The sequence below is a fragment of the Vicugna pacos genome, chromosome 26, assembly GCF_048564905.1.
Source record: "Vicugna pacos chromosome 26, VicPac4, whole genome shotgun sequence".
Classification (NCBI taxonomy): Eukaryota; Metazoa; Chordata; class Mammalia; order Artiodactyla; family Camelidae; genus Vicugna; species Vicugna pacos.
Window position 1 is genome coordinate 27,632,121 of NC_133012.1, and position 21,841 is coordinate 27,653,961.

General features: G+C 44.9%; 1 protein-coding gene across 1 annotated transcript in view; it reads left to right on the forward strand.

Annotated features, from left to right (window-relative positions):
• CSMD1 (CUB and Sushi multiple domains 1) overlaps positions 1 to 21,841 on the forward strand; it is a 1,700,362-nt gene that overhangs the window by 1,063,076 nt on the left and 615,445 nt on the right. Inside the window, exon 8 of the mRNA XM_072950557.1 lies at positions 15,607 to 15,814. Within this exon, the coding sequence (XP_072806658.1) occupies positions 15,607 to 15,814 (208 nt within the window). The remainder of the gene's footprint in view (positions 1 to 15,606; positions 15,815 to 21,841) is intronic.

A 21,841-nucleotide genomic window follows, 5' to 3' on the forward strand; every position in this document is an offset into this window, starting at 1 on the left:
ACAACTCTAAAGTAAATCTTACCAAAATTGGGGGAAAAAAAAAACTATTGAAAATACATGTCAACATAATAGCAACATGATAGGAAATCAGGTCTACGTGTTTTGCAATTCACTGTGCTACAGGCTTGCTGCTAAGAGCATTTTTTACAGGATCTCATTAAATACAATCTTGTAACAAGTTAAAGCATAATCTAATTGCCTCTATGCCAATTGTTTTGTAGATTAATTAGCATTTTTCCATGATTTTTCCCACATAAGCACCATATTACGTTACAGAGCTGAAGATGCCTGGTGCCAAAATAGATGCACGTCCAAGAAAATGCCACTCATTGTGACAGACAGTGATGGGAGTTTTTAATAGCAAGGACTTAGTCATCCAACATCCTGATTTTTCACTAGCTGGCTGGGACATCTTGGCAAAGCTATTTGCAAAACCTCTGGTTCTGAATCTGTTGAATTGGATTAATACTACTTATAATCTCACAGGACTGATGGAGATTAAGTGCCATGCTTGAAGTGCTTAATACCAGTAACAGCTAATATTCTTGAAATCATTGTCATTGGAAGAGCCAGAATGGACCAAATGTAGAGACCAGGCAGTCAGCTCCGCCTCTGAAAAGCTCTTAAACACTGAGGGCGTAGAGTACCGTACTTTTTTTTTTCCTTTTTAAGATTGGTATTAAATCACAAACATTCCAATTTTAATTGACAGCATTTTCTTCTCAAATCCTCAATAGTATACAAATTAATAGTCCCCCTCTCTCCCCATAATTGGACATAATGAGTGTTCCCAGTGTTTGCTTCTGCACATAATGCTGTAATTAGTGTCTCCGTACATACAGCATTGCTGCTTTTTCTTCTGTTTAATTGTCTCCTAAGGACAGAATTCTAGGACTGTTACTTATGCTTTGCAAACTCGCCGAACAAATTCCCGTGCCGCAAGGACTTTCACTACAGTTACTCTTGGTTTTGATGTCAGTATTTCCTTTTAATTTGCTGAGAATTTACTAGCATTAAAATGATGCCCCAAAGTTGCCTTAACTGTGGGTTCCCAGTAGAACATGCCCGCTGTCTGTGGGTGTTCGTCATTTGTTCTTTCAAGAAATGTTTACCCAGGACAGACGAGGTGTCAGGTGCGTTCATCCGTCGGGTCAGTGGACTTTTTCTGTCAAGGGCCAGATAGTAAATGCCTTCTGTGTTTCAAGCCACACGGTCTCTGTCGGGCTCCTGTCGTCAGCCCCTCTCGGTGGTGTGGACCCTACCTGAACAAGCAAGCGTGGCTGCGTTCCAGAAAGCAGATACTGGGCTGCGTGTGGCCCGTGCGCGAATTTATATTAGTCACTTATATTAGTTCTGGGTGCTGGGGCTGCAAAGTGAACAAAACCAGAAAACTCCTAACTGCCGTGGAAAAAATACCCTAACAGGCAAGAGACAAGCAACATACATCAAAAAACAGTGAGTGAGAACAAACGTGTCCCGTACCCCCTGCAGCGCGTGCGCGCAGACGCTCGCGAGGAGGGTGACGCTCGGTTACGAGCCCTGCCGCCCAGCTGCCTGGTTTGCCCAGGACCGTCCGGTGTTAGCGCTGAACCCCGCGTCCTGGGAAACCACTGTCTTTGGCCCAGCCAGCAATGTTTGGACCCCTCTTGGAGGCGAGAGAGTAAGCCACGTGAGAATGCCGGGAGCGTGGGCCAGGTGAAGGAAACAGCCAGGGCTCTGGGCCTGAGAGCAGAGCAGACGGTGAGTGAAGAACGGTGCGGCATCCAGCGTGGCTGCGGGAGGAGGTCAGAGAGGATGGGCGGAGAGAGGTCCTGCAGGGCCCTGTGGACCATTACACAGGCTTCCACTTCTATTCTAAGAAATATGGGAAGACGCTGGAGGGCTTTTTTTTTTAACTTTTTTTTTTTACTGAGTTACAGTCATTTTACAATGTGTCAAATTCCAGGGTAGAGCACAATTTTTCAGTTATACATGAACATACATATGTTCATTGTTACATTTTTTTTTGCTGTGAGCTACCACAAGATCTTGTATATATTTCCCTGTGCTGTACAGTGTAATCTTGTTTATCTATTCTGCATATACCTGTCAGTATCTACAAATTTTGAACTTCCAGTCTGTCCCTTCCCACCCCCTTGGCAACCACAAGTTTGTATTCTATGTCTATGAGTCTGTTTCTGTTTTGTATTTATTTATTTTTTTAGATTCCACATATGAGCAATCTCACATGGTATTCTTCTTTCTCTTTCTGGCTTACTTCACATAGAATGACATTCTCCAGGGACATCCATGTTGCTGCAAATGGCGTTATGTTGTCATTTTTATGGCTAAATAGTATTCCATTGTATAAATATACCACATTTTCTTTATCCAGTCATCCGTTGATGGACATTTAAGCTGTTTCCATGTCTTGGCTATTGTGAATAGTGCTGTTATGAACACTGGGGTGCAGGTGTCATCCTGAAGTAGGGTTCCTTCTGGATATATGCCCAGGAGCGGGATTCCTGGGTCATGTGGTAAGTCTGTTCCATACTGTTTTCCACAGTGGCTGCACCAACCTGCATTCCCACCAGCAGTGAAGGAGGGTTCCCTTTTCTCCACAGCCTCTCCAGCATTTGTCATTTGTGGACTTTTGAGTGGTGGCCATTCTGGCTGGTGTGAGGAGGGTTTTAATAAGAGATGTGGTATCATCTCATTTCAAATTTAAGAGAATTACTCTGGCTGCTTTGTTGAGCAAAGACTATACGGTGGGAAGGGCAAAGTGGGAAAACTTTTTAGGAAGCTGTTGCAGAATTCCAGGAGAGAGGATGCTATCTAGGAGATGACAGCAGTGGTGGAGGTTGCAGGATGCATTTGGATTGAGAAGAATAAGGGACGAGCCAGCAGGATTCTATGACATAGTGTTGACGAATATGACAGAAACAGGAGAGTCATGGATGATGCCTTTTTTCCCTAAGCCACTGGAAGAATGGGGTTTCCATTTGTTGAAATGGGGATGACTGTGGAATTTCAGATTTGGAAAAGGAAAGATCAAAGGTATGGTTCGTGGGTTAGTAAATCTGGAATGCTGTTTAGCCATCTGTATGGCTGTGCCAGGTTGGCAGTTGGATACATAAAACTGAAATTGAGGAGAGAGATCTGGAATTGAACTACACACTTGAGAACTGTCAGCACATGGACAATATTTAAGTCCATGCAGCGGAAACTCAGTGGGATCCCCCAGGAAGCAAATGCAGTTAGGAAGAAAAGAGGTCTGAATACTGAATCCTGGGCACTGCCCCAAGGATTGGCAGAGGAAATCAAACTAATGAGGGGACTGAGAAGAAACGGCCAGAACGGCCAGAGGCACCTCAGGGAGGAAAGAACAAGCGTTGCTGGAAGCTGTGGTGAGACCCACGTAGGTGGGCAGGAAGTCCAGCTCCGTTCACAGTGGTGCTTCGTCCGGGGGTGCAAAACACGGCCCTTTGGGAGGACTGTGTGGCGCACCACCCTCGGATGACATCGGCGTCCACGAGTAAGAAGTGTGGGAGCGCGCCTCACAAGTGGGTGAGATGGGGAAACTTCTGCGGACAGCTGGCTGTGAGCTCCAGAGGCCCTAGCAGGAGGGCGCTGAGAGCTGGGGAGAGGCAGGGGCGGGCGCGAGAGCTGGGGAGGTCTTCGGGAGGTGCGGGCGCCCTAGGAGACCAGCGCTTCTTACAGGGTCGGACAGAGGGTGTAAGTGGATCATCGCCTGATGAGTCTGTAGGAGCAGCAGCGGAAGAGTTTGGGCCCCTTTCCTTCCAACTCCCGGAGGCGTGGGAGCCTGCGAAGGGGGCTGCACCCTGACCCCGAGCTCCGTGCGACTCTCCCTTCTGGAGCAGCGCCTAAGCTCCTGCTGAGAGCAGTGTGTACACCTGGAAGGGCACCTGACTTGAATTCATGATGAAATGCTCCCATCACTTAATAAACCACCGTCGAGTGAGGACGCTGTGCCAGCGTGGAGAAAGTGAGGAGCTACGTGCTGAGGATGCGGTGCTTGCCCGCGGGGTCTCCGCGCTTCACCACTGACTGACTTGCCTTCACAGCCGCCCTGTGTGCAGACACGTTGTTACGGGGGCATATAAGCACCATTTCTGTTCGCAGAGAGCCAAAGTACAGCGCCGAGCAGAGCTCGTTGCACAGCAGTAGGTGGCGGACGCGCGCTCGCACGCGGGCGAGCTGACTGCAGGGCGCGCGCCGGCCCCGCGGTCCTGCGCAGCCTCGGGCGGGGCGGCGGAGGGCGGGGCCCGCCGCTGGGGAGCGAGCGCTGAGAACGCGCGCGCGCGTATGTGCCTTTCTTTTTTCCTGTCCTGGGTATTTTTCCATACAGTTCTTGAAGTTGAGAAGAGACGCTGCAACCAATGGTACACCTGCATTTTATAAGTTTAGTGTTTTAACTCAGAAATTTGATGAAGTGATGTTACACGTGCTTGGGAAACACTGCAGGGTTCCTGGTCCGGACGAATCATGCTTTATTTAATGACTTCGCTGTTGTTAAACATTCAGTTGGTTTCCATTTTTCTTTAGAATAAATAGGGCAAAATATGTCTCCAAATAATGTTTTATTCTGTATTTTGAATCATGCCCTTAAAATGCATTCCTAACATTGTTTATACCCAAGCAAGGCTTATAATAATTTTAGAGTTTAGAATAAAACTTTGGAAAAGTTTTGAAATTCCTTAGGGGAAATATTGCGGTCCAATTTCTGCTTACAGTTAGAATTGCTTTGCCCACCTACAGAAATCAGTAGGTTCTAACACATCTTTTATTAAAAACCTTATCTTCTTCTTGGATTAACTTGATGGCATTCAAACTCCTTTTAGCCGTAGAATTTCTTTTTTCCCCCTCAAGTGCAAGATTCTATGAAAACTCAATATAGGAAGCTGATTTAAAGAAATAATTGCTCTGGGAGGCGTTGGTGCAGGAGCAGGTCCCAACCGCTGGACTCTGTTCTGCTGCTTGTCACCTGTGGCTCCGGCCTATGGAGGCCTTCGGAGCTCAGCTCTTCGAGTGCAGAGTGAAGCAATTCAGTGTTGATACTGATCATTTTATTAAGGAACATTTTGTGTGTGCTAATTTTTACAGTCAAGTATTTACCTGGTAGTTTTGAATCTAACTTTATTTTCTTTCTGCATAACATGTTAAAAAAAAAAGGAAGGAGAGGGAGGATGGAATTCTAAACAGCATCTACTTAGATCCCCGAATTTTTCAGCTTCCAAATAAAAAGAATTCATCTGGATATAGCAAAATTAATATTACAGTGAACTTAACACATTTGTACTGCTGTTAACATCCAGGGATAAAAGAAGCTGGCATTGTATTAATACAACTATATAATTTAAATACTGCCCAGAGTTAGTTTATCTGAATGTTCATTTATTTGCTTTAATACATTTTACTTGTTGTATGTGCTTTCTATGTTCACGGGAGATGTTCACAGAACTTGAAGTCATTTTTCCAGTAGCCGGGAAGCTTGCCTGTGGTCTGCTTTTCTCAATGTTTTGCTTTGATTATTTCACTTCCTCTGCCTTGACTGTATTTCTTCTTGAAATGTCCCTGCCGCTCTGCTGAGAATAGAAGGAAAGTTTCTGGACTACTGGAGTAGCTCCTTGCTGAAAACAAATAGAGCAAAACAGCCAGCTCACCGCTCCTGCATTACTACCGAGAGGAGACTTTCTTCTTGGCAATTAATTTTTGTCTGAAATCTCTCTCTCCTTAGAGACTTGCTGCCATTTTTAATAGAATATAATTTTTTAAACTTCATATTTGAAAATGCCACCTGGTTCTATAACTAAATTAACTTGCACTCCTGTTTCTGCTCTGAGAAATTATATAGTTTGACGCCATGCTTAGCCACGGAAGCATGTTTTATTCTAGTCCCGTTCCTCACAGTGAGGATGCCTGAGTGGAGGCTCATTTAACTGATACAGTACAAGCCATGCTGAGTCATTCACACAAAGAGAAAAAACAAAAGGAGACTTCACTGAGTTCCAGGCTACCGAGTAGAAACGGGGACACCTGTGCAAACATAATCTCATAAAGCTTCCAGTCCAGTGCTTTGCCCTCAATAAAGTGCTAAGAAGTAAAATGGATCGGGATGAAGGACAGGGAGTGACCAGAAGTAGATGTCAGTTCATACACGGTGATCGGAAGAGGTGGACCCAGGAAGGTAACTTATAAAGAGACCTGAAAGCGGTAGGGGAGGCGCGTCTCAGGCAGGACAGTGAGTGCAAAGGCCCTGGGGCGGACATATGTGGCTTTGGCCCCAGGCGGCAGTGGCCAGAGCAGGGTGAGGGGAAGGTAGGGAGCACAGAGACCAAGCCAAGCGGGAATGAGTTGGGGGTGTGAGAAACAGGGGAGACAGTGGGTCAGACCACCTGGTGCTTCACAGGACCTGGTTGGGTTTGATTTTACTGAGTGATGATATGGAAAGTGTAACCATTTTGAATGGAAAGTTTTAAGATTCAAGTTGCATTTTAAAAGGATCAATCTGGCTAATTTGAGTGAAACAGATTCGAGAGAAAGGATGAAAATAAGATCAGTTTTAAGTCCTGTTGTGTGTGTTCTTGAGATAGTTTTGATTGTCATAATTGGGGGGTAATTTTGGCAATTAGTGGGCAGAGGATAGGGTGCTGCTAAACTTCCTACAACATGAAGGATTGCCCCTCAGAACAAAAAAAATGATCTGACCCCAAATGGCAGTGGTGGAGAGGTTGGGAAGCCAGGATCTCAGTGTGGTCTGTGTGCTCGTTTAAAAAGGAGATTGCTGTGTCCTTGCCATTGTGTATCACAGGAGATCCCTGTAGCCGTGAGGTGCAGGTTTCACCTAGAAAAGGCAGGGTCTTCATTCATGCGCGTTTCCCGAGCAGGTAACTGGAAGGGAAGTAGGAGTGAATGTTTTGTAATTGTGGGTATCTCAGATTTTCGTAATTTTCCCTTGGATATCCATGACGTGATTAAAAATGAGGTCAGGGATGTGTGACGCTGTGTCTGCGTGTTCTTGGGGCTTTCAGATCGAGAGAGTGTTGTCTTTGAACTCTGGCCTGTCACTGCTGCTCCTGCTGCAGTCCTAGTCCTACGATGGCAAAGGGCAACAAAGACAACACCAGTAAACACATTGAGCTACGCAGGGTCTGTCTCATAATGCCGTCAAGACAAATGGATGTAACCCATCGTCTTCGCCCAGTGCTAAGGCCACAGGAAGTATTGCCTCCTTCCTCAGGGTCGTCACAATGCCAGTAGTTACTCTAGTCACGTTCAGTTACCTTCAGTATGTTTTACTGAGCACTTTAAAAATAGTGTATGAAGTAAGTCAGAAAGAGGAAGGAAAACACCATGTGCCATGACTTGTACGTGGACTCGAAAAAAGTGAGAGAAATGAACTTATTTACAGAACAGAAACAGACTCACAGACGTAGAGAACAAACATGGTCGCCAGGAGGGGAGAGATTGGGGAGGGAGAAGTTAGGAGTTTGGGATTAGCAGATACGAACTACTATACACAGAACAGGTGAGCAACAAGGTCCTACTGTTTGGCACAGGGAACTATAGTCAGTATCTTTTAATAACATAATGAAAAAGAATGTATTATATTTATTATATTATATTATATTATATTATATTATATTATACTATATTATATTATATTATATGTATATATATATCTGAATCACTGTGCTGTACACCAGAAACTAACACATTATAAATCAACTAAACTTCAATACAAAAATAATATATGGTGAGAAAATATGGATACAATAGTAAGTCAAATATGGTACATGCTTTGAGATTTCCTGTTGGAGATTTTTGAGAAATACAAAGAGATTTACTACAAGGCATGTGCTCATGTGGTTGTGAGGGTTGAATCTTAAGATCTGAGGTCAGCAGGCTGGACCCAGGGGAGCCAGTGGTGTAAGTTCCAGTCTGAGCCCTCCCGTGAAGGAGGAGAAGGCCAGGAGAAGGTCAGTGTCTCGGCTCAGAGGCAGTTAGAGAGAGTTGTCTCTTTCTCCACCTTTTTGTTCTGTTCACCCCTCCCAGTGGATCGGGAGGGGCCTGCTGATTGGGCAGGGCCGTCTGCTTTACTCCGTCTGCAGATTCAAATATTAATTTCATCCAAAAACACCCTCAAAGACACACCCAGAATAGTATTTAACCAGATGTCTGGGCGCACTGTGGTCCAGCCAAGGAACCATGACACCTGTACCTCCCTAGCCTCAGCCCCTCAAGAGGAGACACCAAGGTCCAGATGTAGGTGCCACCAATTTACGTGAAAGGTGGTTCAGGAAGCCAGGTGGGGTTGTGAGGAGGTAAGGCAGGGAGTGAGGAATGACGGCGAGGCGCGTTCTAACAGGGTTAGTCCTGTGGGCGGTCGGCGCTAAATCCCTCTGGGGCTTCTCTGATACTCCATGTAAATTGCACTTAAATTTCCCCACCAAGGGGAGACACGCTACGTATGGTTTTCACCACATTTCATCCCTCGGTGTTGGTGGGTTACTCCTGAGTGTGTTAACCCCCAGGCCCTCTGGCATCTGCCCTGTCCTTGCAGAGTATGCTCCTGCTGCTGTAGAGGGGCCTCAGGAGGACACACAGGTGTCTGCAGATACAACTGCTGGGACATCTGGAGTGAGGTGAAGAGGTTTGGATGGGGGACTGACTCCATCTGCCACCCAAAGATATAACACACACGCGCGCGTGCGTGCTCACACACACACCCTAATTAGCACGCCCACACCTGTAGTGTACAGTGTACAGTCACTTTGCCAGTAGCATGCTGTTCACAGGGAACTAGGCATCTCTTTGGTTGTGCCCCCGCACAGTCCCTCATCTGGTCAGGTATGAACAGACAGCGAATGTGTGCTAGTGGCTGTCCTTGGTGCTGACAGCTGGTCACGATGACACAGACCCCCGGATCAGACAGAATGACGGAGGGTACAGACTGAAAAGAAGTCAGTGAAATGTACTAAAGGTCTGTCCAGTGCGATTGAGCATCAGAGCCTGATTAAATTCTAAGATAGCAACATTCCTGGAATCTCCAGATAATGGAAGAAGCATGAAGAGTGTTATAATCCATGATAATTAGACAGGCGTTGTTGGTCCCATTCTGCACTTCATTTTAGGAAACACACATACGCCCACGTACACGTGTAGGTTAGAAATACAGCTATTGTTGTACCCTTTCTTGTTTCATCCATGGGTTTCAAACAAAGAATAAAATATGAATTCTAAACAAACATAAAATCCCAAGAAGAGTGTCTTCCCTTGGTACATTTTTGTCTGCTCTCTAAGCAAAGTCCTGTTGGTAAATGAGACTTATTCCTGTAGGTCAGCTAGGCACGGTTCCTCCCCTGAAGTCGCACCAGTAGCACTAGAATGGGGCCACGGAAAGTCCCAGGAGTCTGCAGCAGATGAGTATCTGCTCCCAGATGTGTGCGTGTGAGTCCTCTCAGAGCCTCAGGCGTCACGGCTCCGTCTGCGCTTCCTCCAACTCAGTCCTCGACTGGCTCCTTTTCTTCACTTCTTGCCCTAAACGTCTTCTATCCAGAGAATCCTTTCACACTGATCAACTTAAGAGCACCTGGTAGACAATGGAGCTTAGTATTTATTGGATGAAAACGTGCATGAAGGCAGATACAAGGTTCTACGGAAGTCATGCTAAGCCAGCTCCCAGCTACTGGTTTCTTTTAGTCTTTCTTATTGAGTCATAGTCATTTTACAATGTTGTGTCAAATTCCAGTGTAGGGCACAATGTTTCTGTTATACATGAACATACATACACTCACTGTTACATTCTCTTTCGCTGTGAGCCGCCACAAGATCCTGCATGTATTTCCCTGTGCTACACAGTACAGTCTTGTTTATCTATTACAGATTTTGAAATCGCAGTCTGTCCCTTCCCACGCCCCGCCCTCTTGACAACCACAAGTTTGTATTCTGTGTCTGAGTCTGTTTCTGTTTTGTATTTATGTTCAGCTGCTGTTGGTGAGGTTCCGTGAGTTCACAGATCGTACCTGTCCTGACCACCCAGTTTCTTACTAAATATGGAACTGTTTATTATAATGTTAATGTTTCCTTATGTATGATAAATATTTACTTGAATCCAGTGAAGGGGCCTTGGCAGTGTGGCTGTTGTTAGAAGCAGGAGTGAGGCAGCCTGTGTGATACCAGCACGAGTCACCCCATGTTCTCTAAATTAGGCATGATCTTGTGACTTTGGAAGCCCGTTAATTCCATCTGAAACGTTCTCACATTTAGAAAAAAGACCAACTAAGAGAACCCTGCATCAGGAAGCCTCTTCATTGAGAAAGATAAGTGTCTCACCACATAATTTACAAGCAAAAACAAATGGATTTATTGTCACCTGCCATCTCATGGGGGTGGTGGTGCATGCCTGCCATCGCACTGCACACATTTACTCAAGGATTCAGACTTGCTACTACACTTAATTTTCTACATCTGCAATGAATGCCTGTAGGTTTGAAACTTTGATGGCGAATCAGCTTAATCTTTCAAACAAGGTAATTTCATGGAATTTGTTGGAACCTAGAATATATCCTAGAGCCGGATACTGTGGGGTATACTGTGGACAGAAGGAGTATCCCAAACAAATGTGTTTGTTTGTAGTAGCAGTGGTTACACTGTAGTTGTGTGTTGCTATAAAATTATTTTTCTCTCTTCTGTCTTATAAACTATGACACCAAAACCGAGATGTAGCATGGGTGTATCATCAGTAGGCAGTCGTTCCTGCTACATGTAGACTTTCCTTTCCAAAAAGGCACGTGCAGGCTGGACTTAGTTTTAAACAACAACAGCATGCCTTGTCTGTTCTAAGTATGCGTGGTTTATCAACATTTGACAGATGAATACTCTCAGGAACACGTTAATTCTGTCAAGTTCTACATGCGTGATGATGAAGCTCTCATGACTGTCGTTCTTTGATCTAGGGAATTGCTTTTAGTTGTTAAACTCTACTGATAAACAGTGAACAATTTTTAAAATCATTTATATCTTCATTAATATAATGCCCCAATTATTTTAAATATTCTGCGCTTCTTGCAGTCTTTATTTTTAAAATGCAGTCTAAATATTATATATATAGATAGGCATATAGTTGAATTTGTTTTGCTTTTGCACAAAGCAGGTCATACTATTTTTTAATGTTTTGCAATAGGGTGTTTATACTGATTAATTTTAATTCAGTTTTGTTGATTATGTTCATATTTCATGACTTCCTAACATTTCCCAGGTGCATTTTTAATAAGCAACCAGAACCTCACTTTTGACAACTGTGAAATAGTTGTCATCTCTCATATGTTTTTGAAATGATTCCGTTAAATAGTCCACATAAAGGGTTTGTGTAGAATATCAAGCCCCTAAATTATGTACTCAATAAATGTTAGACCCCAAATTGAGCAACTTGCCAAAGACTGAACATTGTACGTACATAATTCTTCATGTACGTTGCCCAGTTTCGTGTCTATACACGTTGGTATGAAGAGTGCTGAGTTATGTCAATTTTACCCTGAGCTATTGTCCACTGTTTTGTTACGTGTTTTAAAACTTGAGGTATTTCACCACTGTTCTAACTTTAATGTCTGTGATAAAAGAGATTAAGCCTTTTCCTGTGTTTGGTTATTAATTCTTTTTGAAATTCATCCTTGTTTAAGTTGTCATTTTTAATTTTTTTATGTAAACTTCTCTGTGTATGGTTCATAGGAATACAAATTAAGTAAGTATAGATAATATCCCTTTGCAATGTCATTGCAAGTATTTTTCATTGTGTTGTTTTTTCTTTTGAATCTTATTTTTGTACATTTATTTTGAAAAAAATTTATCTAGGAACGTTGGTTTGCTGCAATGTTTATTTTGCTACAGTGACATTCATTATTTCTATTTAGCTTAGGTAATACATTAATTGAGACAAATATTTTTATCCTACGTCCAGTATGTTTTATCCCACCAATTTACCTGTTATTTTAGACTTCAAACATTTGAATTGACCTAATATGCATTTTCTACGAGGCTGTTTCTAAATTCGCTTATTTCCAGTTTCTGTTTGTATTCCAGAACACTCTGTTAAGACACTGCTCTCCCATCATGTACAATGTTTATCGTAGACTGGGTCCTCCTGGGTGTTTGGATCTTTGTAACACCCTAAACTCTGAAGAGAGGCTTCCTCTCCTGCTCAGCAGAGTCTTTACCATTCAGTGATATGTTATAAAGAATGTAGCCAAACTGGAAGAGAAGTTCGCAACTAAAACGACTCCCTGCAGCAATTAATCAGTTAATTTATTAATCGCTTCCCCAAGGCCAGACGTGCTTTGGAAAATGTTTACTGTGTGGCTTTATCTATGTGCTTGTTCTACTCCTACATTTTCATAAATGTCACAATAAATCATTAACTTCTTTTAAAACCCATTTTCCCTGTCTAGAATGGAGGTTATGTGACTCCTCTTCAGGAGTTACCACAGGTACAGATGTGTCACACGTTACAGGTTAGAAGCCAGATTATCTTAACAAAACTAGGCGAGAAACTAAAACAGTTAAAATGTTCTGTTGGAGAAATAATCTAAAACACCATTGCAGGTACTTTTATCCACACATGCATTCAAGTACACACACACACACAAGTACACACACTCAAGCACACACACACACACACATACACAAACACATTCAAGTACACACACACACACACACACACTCAAGTACACACACACATACACATAAAGTAAACATAGTTTTCTGTGATTTAAGTCTTTTATCCAATGAGTTCTATGAATTATTTTTGTGTTTTGTTTCACATCACCAATCATACTGTTCTGTCCAATTTTATGTGAAATGCTGCTTTAAGAATTACAGTACATCCTGCATGTGTTTAGCCTGACATAATTCTAACTGTAGTTCATTTGAAAGTGTTGTGTGGTCATTAAAGTATCTCCCAGAGAAAACACAATTCTGATTGCAGCCTTGGGAGAATTACGGTTTTCCTTCTCTGCCAACGTTTAAATTTTTCTTTCCCTGTAGTTTCATTTTCTGTTCTTCTGTCTTCCTTAAGTAACATCTCCCATCCCAGCAAAGCTGCCGTGATGTTCTGCCGCTTGGCTGTAACTGGCACGGGCATGGGCCTCCTGTGGGACCGAGCGCGGTGCACGGCTCTGGGCCGCTGAAGTTGGCCCTCCGTGGTCTGCTCAAGCTGTCCACTGAGGTCCTAGGGAAACTGGGTACTCGGTGTCCGAATTCTTAGAGTCGCAGGTTCACAGTGTGAGGTGTTGGAGGTTACCCAGTTCAACGATGCTCATTTTAAACAGAAGGGAGACGTGCTGCTGAGAGCTCTGGTCAGTGAATCAGGGCTGCTAGCAGCTGGCAGATACCAGTACAGCTCTGCCACCTGTTAAAACACTGAGCATCCACGTACTAGTTAATCTATATTCACTTCCTGGAGTCCCCAGGAAGACCATGTCACCCCAGCCCTGTAGACACCTTCTGCAGGTCATCAGCCCTTCCAGCAGTGGGGCCACCAGGGGGTCACGGCTGCGGGGCAGGAGGTCCAGGGTCCTGCTCGGAGGGACAGCTGACGTGGTGGCTGATGTCGGGTGTCCCTGCGTACCTCGTCCAAGCGGTTTAATGTCACCTCTGTCTGGTCAACGTTGGCAAAGTGTTTTCCCAAAGAACCCAGGACACCCCTTCTCCTGGTCACTCTTAGTCTAAGTTTAGACTCTGTTTTGCTCACAAGTATACCTGTGTCAGAATCCTTTAAATCATAAACAGTGCTTCGGTGCATAGGTTCCAGTTTCAAGGATCCGGAATAATTTGGTACTAGTTTCTCTCCACTAGCTCTCGTGAAGGGGAACTGCTTGCCAGCAGGTTGAATTACAAACCATTTCTGCCATCTTGGCTGTCAGATTTAAGTTACTGTATTTCATTTAATCGTCCAGCACCTGCCCTGGATTTGAAAACTTTTAAGCGTGCTTGCCTGTGACATTGTGTCTTTTTATACAGTAAGACATCTGTGACTTCGGTTCTGCATCTGTTCTCATATACAGATGGTGACTTGTGGACACTGTAACAAAATTAGATAAACAAACTCCACATATTAAATAGGATATACATTGTATTATATTTTTGTGTTATAGTATGTGTTACTGATCATATATGTGGTATGTTCATATATAAAAACTATTCCTATAGAGGTATCTATATTTTTAAGTGTGTGATATGCTTATATACACAATTATTTCATTATTAGCCAATGTAAATCCCGGTTCCAGGTGATTTTGTTTAGCTCTCTAGTTTCACAAGCTGCCAAAGACAAATGTCCCCATTTTGGCAACAGGCTGATTTTGTATCTCTCAAACTGCATCACTGATATCCCTAATTGTTAAATGCCATCCTCCCTCAGTGTCCATGGGAGATTGGGTCCAGGACCTCCTGCAGATGCCCAAACCCAAGGATGCCCAAGTCCCTTACATAAAATGGCACAGTATTTGCATAAAACCTCCACACATCCTCCGGGAAACTATGTCATTTCTAGAATACTTAAATACCTAACACAAAGGAAGTGCTGTGTAAATAGCGGTTGGCAGGCAGCAAACTTAAATTTTGCTGTTGGGAGCTTTCTGGAACTTTTTAATGTATTATCCATTGTTGAACCTCAGGGTGCAGACCCTGCAGGTATCCAGGGCCAGCTGTATACCCTTTGCTGGTATCATCTGCTAGGAAGGAAGGAAGGAAGGGGGAGGGAGGGGGAGAGGAGTAACAGTATTTATAGACGTGTCTTCAAACATGTTATTTTACAAACACTCACCTGCCCTGCACTGCAGTTTGCTCTGTACGCATCGTTTTGTAACAGATGATTATGTAAATTGAACGGCATCTAGTGTTTATTCTGTGGAAACTTTTATAAGCTCCATTTCTCTTCAAAACAGTATGTATTCCTATGCTAATGTATATCCTAAATGTATTGTGTCTGACAGACCTTTGCCTTGTCACTCTTCCAAGATATTCCATTTTAAGTTTTCATGCAGCTCTTTCCTGCTCAGAGCCTTTTTGTGAATTGATGTGTTTCTGTTATCGTATTAGTCAAGAACTTATCTGAAATTCAAAACTAACTGCACAATCAAGACTCTACAGGAAATAAAGATTAAGGCCACTACTTCTTTAAAGATCACTGTATTTTCAAAGCCAGGTATCAAAGAAAAGGTATCGAGGAAAAGATGGCCACATACTTTTAAGGCTCAAAATGTTGCCAATTTATTTCTGTCTTCTAAGATTCAGAGAAAATCATTGAAAATACTATTAAGCTGTCTGTGAGAGTCAAGTGTAGAGTGACTGCACATTTCAGCGTTCAGAAGAGGCACAATTCCGCTGCCTTCTGTGAGGGCAGCTCAGTTAACAATGCGGTATGCTTGGCAGATTTTCTAACTCTTTCCGTAGAACTAAGCTAACAACTCAGAAGAAACCCTTTGTCACAGAGCGTGTCTCAGTTTGGGGGCTCAGAAAATATCTGCCCCTGACTGAGTGACACGTTGTGCGCGTGCTTGAGTATCAGGCCACCTTAAATCACGTTTTCCTTCACCTGTGTCCTTGCAGCTGAGGGGGCCTGCGGAGGGACCCTACGCGGGACCAGCAGCACCATTTCCAGCCCACACTTCCCCTCCGAGTACGAAAACAACGCGGACTGCACGTGGACCATCCTGGCAGAACCCGGGGACACCATCGCTGTGGTCTTCACGGACTTCCAGCTGGAAGAAGGGTACGACTTCTTGGAGATCAGTGGGACAGAAGCACCGTCCATCTGGTGAGTTCTGGACGAGGAACGTGCTTCCCCGTTTCCCGTAACAGGCGTTAGAAAATCGGGGTTCCCTCCTTGCCCTGCTGGTTTGGCTGCTGGAGGGCTGTCTCCACAGCGGCTGATTTCGAAGTTTCTAAGGTGTCTGCGTGCTGGTGTTTGGAGCTGGGGTGTTGTCTGCCCCTTGGGCCCCGGAACTTCCTGTGTCCTCATTTTGGACTCTTCCAAAGCGACACACATGGAAGATGGCAGCTAAGTGAGCCGAGTTAGTTTTGGATTTGGTCTGGAGCTGATTCAGAGCAAACAGATATTTTTAGATGGTGGAGATTTTAAAATGTCACGTTCCCCGTCATTTTCTCTGCTGCAGATGCGTGATTGCGTATCTGTTTTCCTCCCTGAAAACGCTGCACCAAATCACATGCCCACCTGTGAGGGTCACAGGCGGCCCATAAATACTGACCCGTTACACACGTGAAGCCGGTCAGCGGACCAGGAGCTGTGTGGTGTGTGTGCTGGTGGCGACCGAAGAAAACCAGCTCTAACCCTTCGCGGCCTCTGGTTTATGGTGTTTGTTGCAAGAGTAAGTTGTGTCTATAGGAACAGCTGAGAAGGGAGAGTGTGAAGAACAGATGTTTAAAGGCTCAGAGTCTGCCTGAAATTAAGTCATTTGTTGTCGGCCGAAATGTTTGTTTGTTTTCATTATTTAATTTTTTAGCATTTTAAAAACTGCTGCTGTTACATATTTCAGGTCTTGAACTATAAGCGGACTTGGGTATATGTGGGTTCCAGTTAAGCTGGAACAGAGGAGATGTTGGCCGCTCCTGTACTGGTGGAGGAGAGGATGGATGAATGACTCTGAGTATTTCTGTAGGTTTACGGTTGCGTTTCAGCACAGAGACTGAAGGTGTCGTAAGTCAGATCACCTGCTTCAAGCCAGTTATCAAAGTTGAATCTTACTTTATTTTCCAAGGCTCAAGACTCAAAATAGAGGATGCCTATTAATAGATTTCATCATTTCCTTTCGATCGTTTCATTGTTCTTACGTTAAATGTTACTGAACTTTAGAGAAAAATAACCACTTGCGTCTATGACCTTTGTTTTAGATTTCATTCTTCTGAACGGTACTTTTAGACAGAGCAAGGTTACCATTTTGCTTATTTTTTGCTGTACGCTTTAACTTGAAGTGCACGAGGATTGGTATATATGATTGTCTGTCTCACGTTTTGTGACATAAGAGTTTGTGGACACAGGTACCAAACTGATAGTTGCACATCCTAGATTCTACTCCAGGTTCTGTCCCAGTCGTCCTGGTGACCTTGGACAAACCATTTTAGCTGTGTTTATAGAAAGGGGTTATGCTGAATGAGCTTCTACATGAACTCATTCAGCTTCTGCTGGGTCCCTCGCCAGCCAGTCACTGTCAGCGACTCTCCTGGCTTGAACGGTACCTTGTTCTGGTTTTCACAGAATCATCGCAATGCAAAACATGCGGTGCCTGATTCTCAGAAAGTCGATGACTAATGGGAAAGGTGTTAGTTGTGAGAAGTCCTGGAGACCACGGGCGTCACCTTGCTGGTGAGATGTCAGGTTGGGAGAGAGAGAAAAAAGGGAAGCTTGTTGGACGAAGAATTGAGAGTCCGTGATCAGGATGGCTTTTGCCAAACAAACTTCATTTATGGAAGAAAGGAAACTTTAAGGTGCAAATGTCCATACAAAAGTCTGAGAGAAAAATAGGGATGCCAAGCAGAGGTGCCCGTCAAGGTGAAGCACCATCCCGCAGAAGGACGTCCCACACACACTGTGATTCACTCCTTGGGGGGTGGACCTCCTCACTCATGTCTCCCTGTTTGGTGGTCAGCGGGACTTAGGTGATGCTGTTTGATTTGGTTTCATATGAGACATTTCTTCTTTTTCCATCCATGTTGATTTCTCTTGTGTTCCCTCCTTCTGTTTTATCTCTCTCTCTCCTTCCCCCTGACACGTGTCCCCACTACTTCAACATCAGACTCAGAAAAGTGTGTGCAGATGGGGTGTGAGTGTTCTAAATCCTGGTGCCTGGATTCAGGCTGGAAGACCTTCCCCAGCTCTCTGAAACCCCTCCGGATGTTTGCCTGAACACCAAGATGGATGATCTGGGAGCAAATAGGAGAGAATCAGGCAGTTGTTGGAAAAGCTGTCAGTGGGACGTTGACGCCGTGCGCCTTCTGGTCTGAAAAGCTGGGTTGCCCGTTGGTTCAACATGATCCGTGTCTTTCGATAGTCGTTATCAGACAGGTAGAGTTGTTGATAATTATACTCTTGGTATGATTTGCATTGTCCTGTTGGCTTCGCACAAGAGCCGTGTGGGGTCATTATTAGTGTTATTTACCCTTTATTGATGAAGAAGCTGAGAGGCACAGAGGACAAGAGATGGCAAAGCTGAGGGAGCCGGTGCAGAGCTGGAGTTTGACCAGATGGCCTCTGAGCCCTGATACAAGTTCTTCTCACTGTAATTCCAACTGTGACCCCAAACTGGACAGTCCGAGTCTGAGCCTGCTGCCCTCTTCTCTGTTTCTGGGGCTGTGGGTTGGACCCTAAAGCCTTGGGGAGGTAACCAGCGTAGGGGAGTTTGGCCAGTTGAGAAGCAATTAGCACATAGGCTGCAGCGGGAGAGTCAGGGAAGACAGAGCTTTTGGGGGAGACATTTAGCGTTTATCGCAATTACAAAGAGAAATCTCTTGACACGGCCTTAGGACCACTTTTAAATGGAATGCTCATCTTTTCAATTACTCTTCCTGAGAGGCTGGAAAGGAAAAGATGGTTTTCCTAAATAATTCTTGAAACCTCCACGGGCACATTTACAATATAAACCAGAATCACCTGAAGTGCCTTTTGAGATTTATATAAATGCATAATCTGGCTTTTCTTAAAAAAAAAAAAAAACTATCATTTCACTGCAATTTTAGAGTGACAATGCCTGAAATGTTTAATGGTCCAAATTGGTATATTTAAAAGTTTGCATCCTGGAATTACAAGAAAAATACTAAGTGGCCGTGTGGGTGGGCATGTCTCCTCTCAGGCACCAGGTCACATGGCAGGGACAGTGGGACAACAGTAACGGCTCCGAGTAGAGAGGGTGCACACACACACACAGAATTTTCCAATAATCTGTTTTTAGAAGACAGGCTATATGAACAAGGGCATTCTGAGAAAAAGCTACTTGGAAAATTGTTAAGAACAATAATAGGATTAGCCTTATTTCCATTTAATTTGGAGAGAAATTACCAACCAGCTATGTTTTATGTAAGAGTTGCCATGGCTACAGTAGAGGCAGCCTGAAAGTGGGGGGTGATGTAATGCACCAGAATTATCCGTATGTTAAACGTGGAGGTGGTTGTCACCTAACCTGACTGGAGATGAGATGAGGCTGAATTTTTTTTTCTTTTTACTATTCAGATTCTAATTTCGTACAGGTTGGCCTCCTGGCAACACCCTCCCGTAGCAGAGAGCTGCCCTGTCTAGTTGTCTGCAACACGGTCTAATAATTAGAGTTTTTCCTGCAATTAAAAACATGGTTAACAGTGACACTAGCAACGCAGTCTTTCTTTCTGAAGTGATTTGATGGGGTAGTGTGTTGCTCCTAACTCTGGAACTATCAAGAAGAAAGAAAAGTGATTTCATTTGAGTTAACCTGCTGTGCTTTCTAAATTAAGACATGGTGGTGAAAAGGATTAGGGACATGGAGTCTTCACAAGAAACAAGGAAGCGAGGATTTACTGTCCTTACAATATATATTTGCACAACAAGGGTCATTTACCCACCCCACTTTGTGACAGAGTGTGTACAGGGTAGAGAGGGAAAGAAAACGGAACAATAAACATGTTTAAAATGTGCCCCCAAACTTACTTAAATGCATCCGATTCTTAATAACCATCAGTGACTGAGTCGCAGGCCATCAGAATAAAACCCATTAATCGGGCACAACTTCACTGTTCAATCACTCTCATCAGTGACACGCTGAAGCCAAAACAGAACTTCAAAGGGACTGGAGAGGCTGAGTGAGCTTCAGAGAACCCTTGAAGGGTCGATCAGCACCTGCGGTGTTGTTCCAGCTTGTCACTTAATTGATAATGGACTTGGTGTGTATTTAATTTCTAATGAGGATGGATTATTGAGGCGGACGCAGAGCGATAGATTCTCTGAAGTCAGTGCTTCCACCCACCTGCCCAGGGTACAGGGAGGGAAGCCCCTTCCCCTCCTGCCTCATTTTATGTGTTGACTGTTCACTTTAAAATTATTTTACAGAGAATTTGCAAAAACCATCTCAGAGAGTTGCTGTATCACCCAGCCCAGCTCCCCCTAAGAGTCACGTCTGTGTGCTGTCAGTACGGAGACCCGGGTGCGCGCACCGACCCAGGCCAGTGTGCAGACCCGGTGCGGATGTCCCCTGATGTCCTGCTGACATCCACTGTCTGCTCTAGAACTTGGTCCCGGGGACTCATGGCACCAAGTTATGTCTCTCCTGTCACCTCCAACCTGTGACTGTTTGCAGCCTTTCTGCTCCTGTGACCTTGACCTCCTTCATGTCGACAGTTGAGTCTGGTCACCTTAGTCTGGAAGGGCGATGGCCTCATTCAGGCATGAGGAGGAGGCCGTGATATTACACCGCCCCGTTGCCACCTACTGCAATAATTGGTTTCCCTTCTCTCATATTTCCCACTTTAAAGTTAAATTCAATCATCACGTTACACAAGCCTGCTGTGATGTGTGCACCTCGGCATTTCTGTGGGAGCAAAGATGACACAAACAAGTACCACAGGAGTGCATGCGTGCGGATGTATCTGAAGGCACGGCATTCTGCTCTTGGGCCTCCACGCCTCACTAGAGGTGGAAGGCCATCATTAGCGTGATTTATTGTCGCCCTTTCCCTAAACCCTGCTTTTAATCGTATCTTTCTCTGAACATTTCTTTGAAGTATTTTTCTAAAAAAAAACAAAAAACAGCAACCTGCACTGACTACTAGCATCCAGTAAGGACTGCCACTTGCCGGGTGGCGGAAGCCCAGGCAGAGGGCGAACTGCCGGCCCCCGCGGCCCCGAGGCGGCGCGCGGACCAAGACAGCGCGGCCCCAGGCTAGACTGCCCCCTCTGTCTGACTGTGTCTGTAAGTCAGGGACGTTAAAAGTGGTGCGTTGCCCTCTGGTGTCATCCCCCAATTACTTCAGTGATGTCTGGCCTCAGGGGACCCCAGGGGAAGCATGGGGTCACTTCCGGGCTGGATCTGGCCCTGTTACTCTGTGCTGGTGACGTCCTCGCCCCCCCTTTCAAAGTCTCGTTTTTCCATGTTATTAGATATAAAGTAAGGTGATAAATCTGAACGTTTTGTTATGCAGAGCTTTAAGTATCAGTACAAGAACAGACATTATAAAGCTTCTGAAACGGTGTGCATCATGAAGGCACTGCCGGCTAGGTAGGTGCTAAGCTCCTCACCTGCGACCCTGACTCACTGATGTGATCAGTGGTGGGAAGGGGGGCCAGCCCGCGCCACCCCAGACCCTCCGAACTCCATCAGGAGATGAAGGGCGCTTTGCCCAGTAACAGCCAGTTCTACAGAGTCGAGTTTCTGACCTGACCTAGGACATTCTCTCGCAGGCATCGGCCGGATGACACTCTCTGTACCTGAACAGATTAGGTGACCCTCCGCTTTGCCCGTGACAGAGTCCCGTCCACTCTCTGCGTCTCTCTGCCTCGCCCGTTGGCAGCTGGCTCCCCTGGGCCGCTTACCCAGCAAAGGAGCCCCTGGAGACAGCGCGGCTGAGCCAGGCGGGCAGGCAGGCTGTGCTTGCAAAAGCTTTCAATCGGGTCTAAGTTTCAAGGTACTTATTCCCTCCCTGTTCACCTAAAAGGCACCCTCCGTAGGAGACACTGAAAGAGGGGTCTCTCTCGTCCTGGACTTCGTCTTGAGGAGAAAAGGAGGCTCTCCCAGACGGGCTGGTGGGAACCTCTGGCTGCTTCGGTCTCCCAGGCCGCCCAGGCAGACCTACCCAAGGTGACGGTC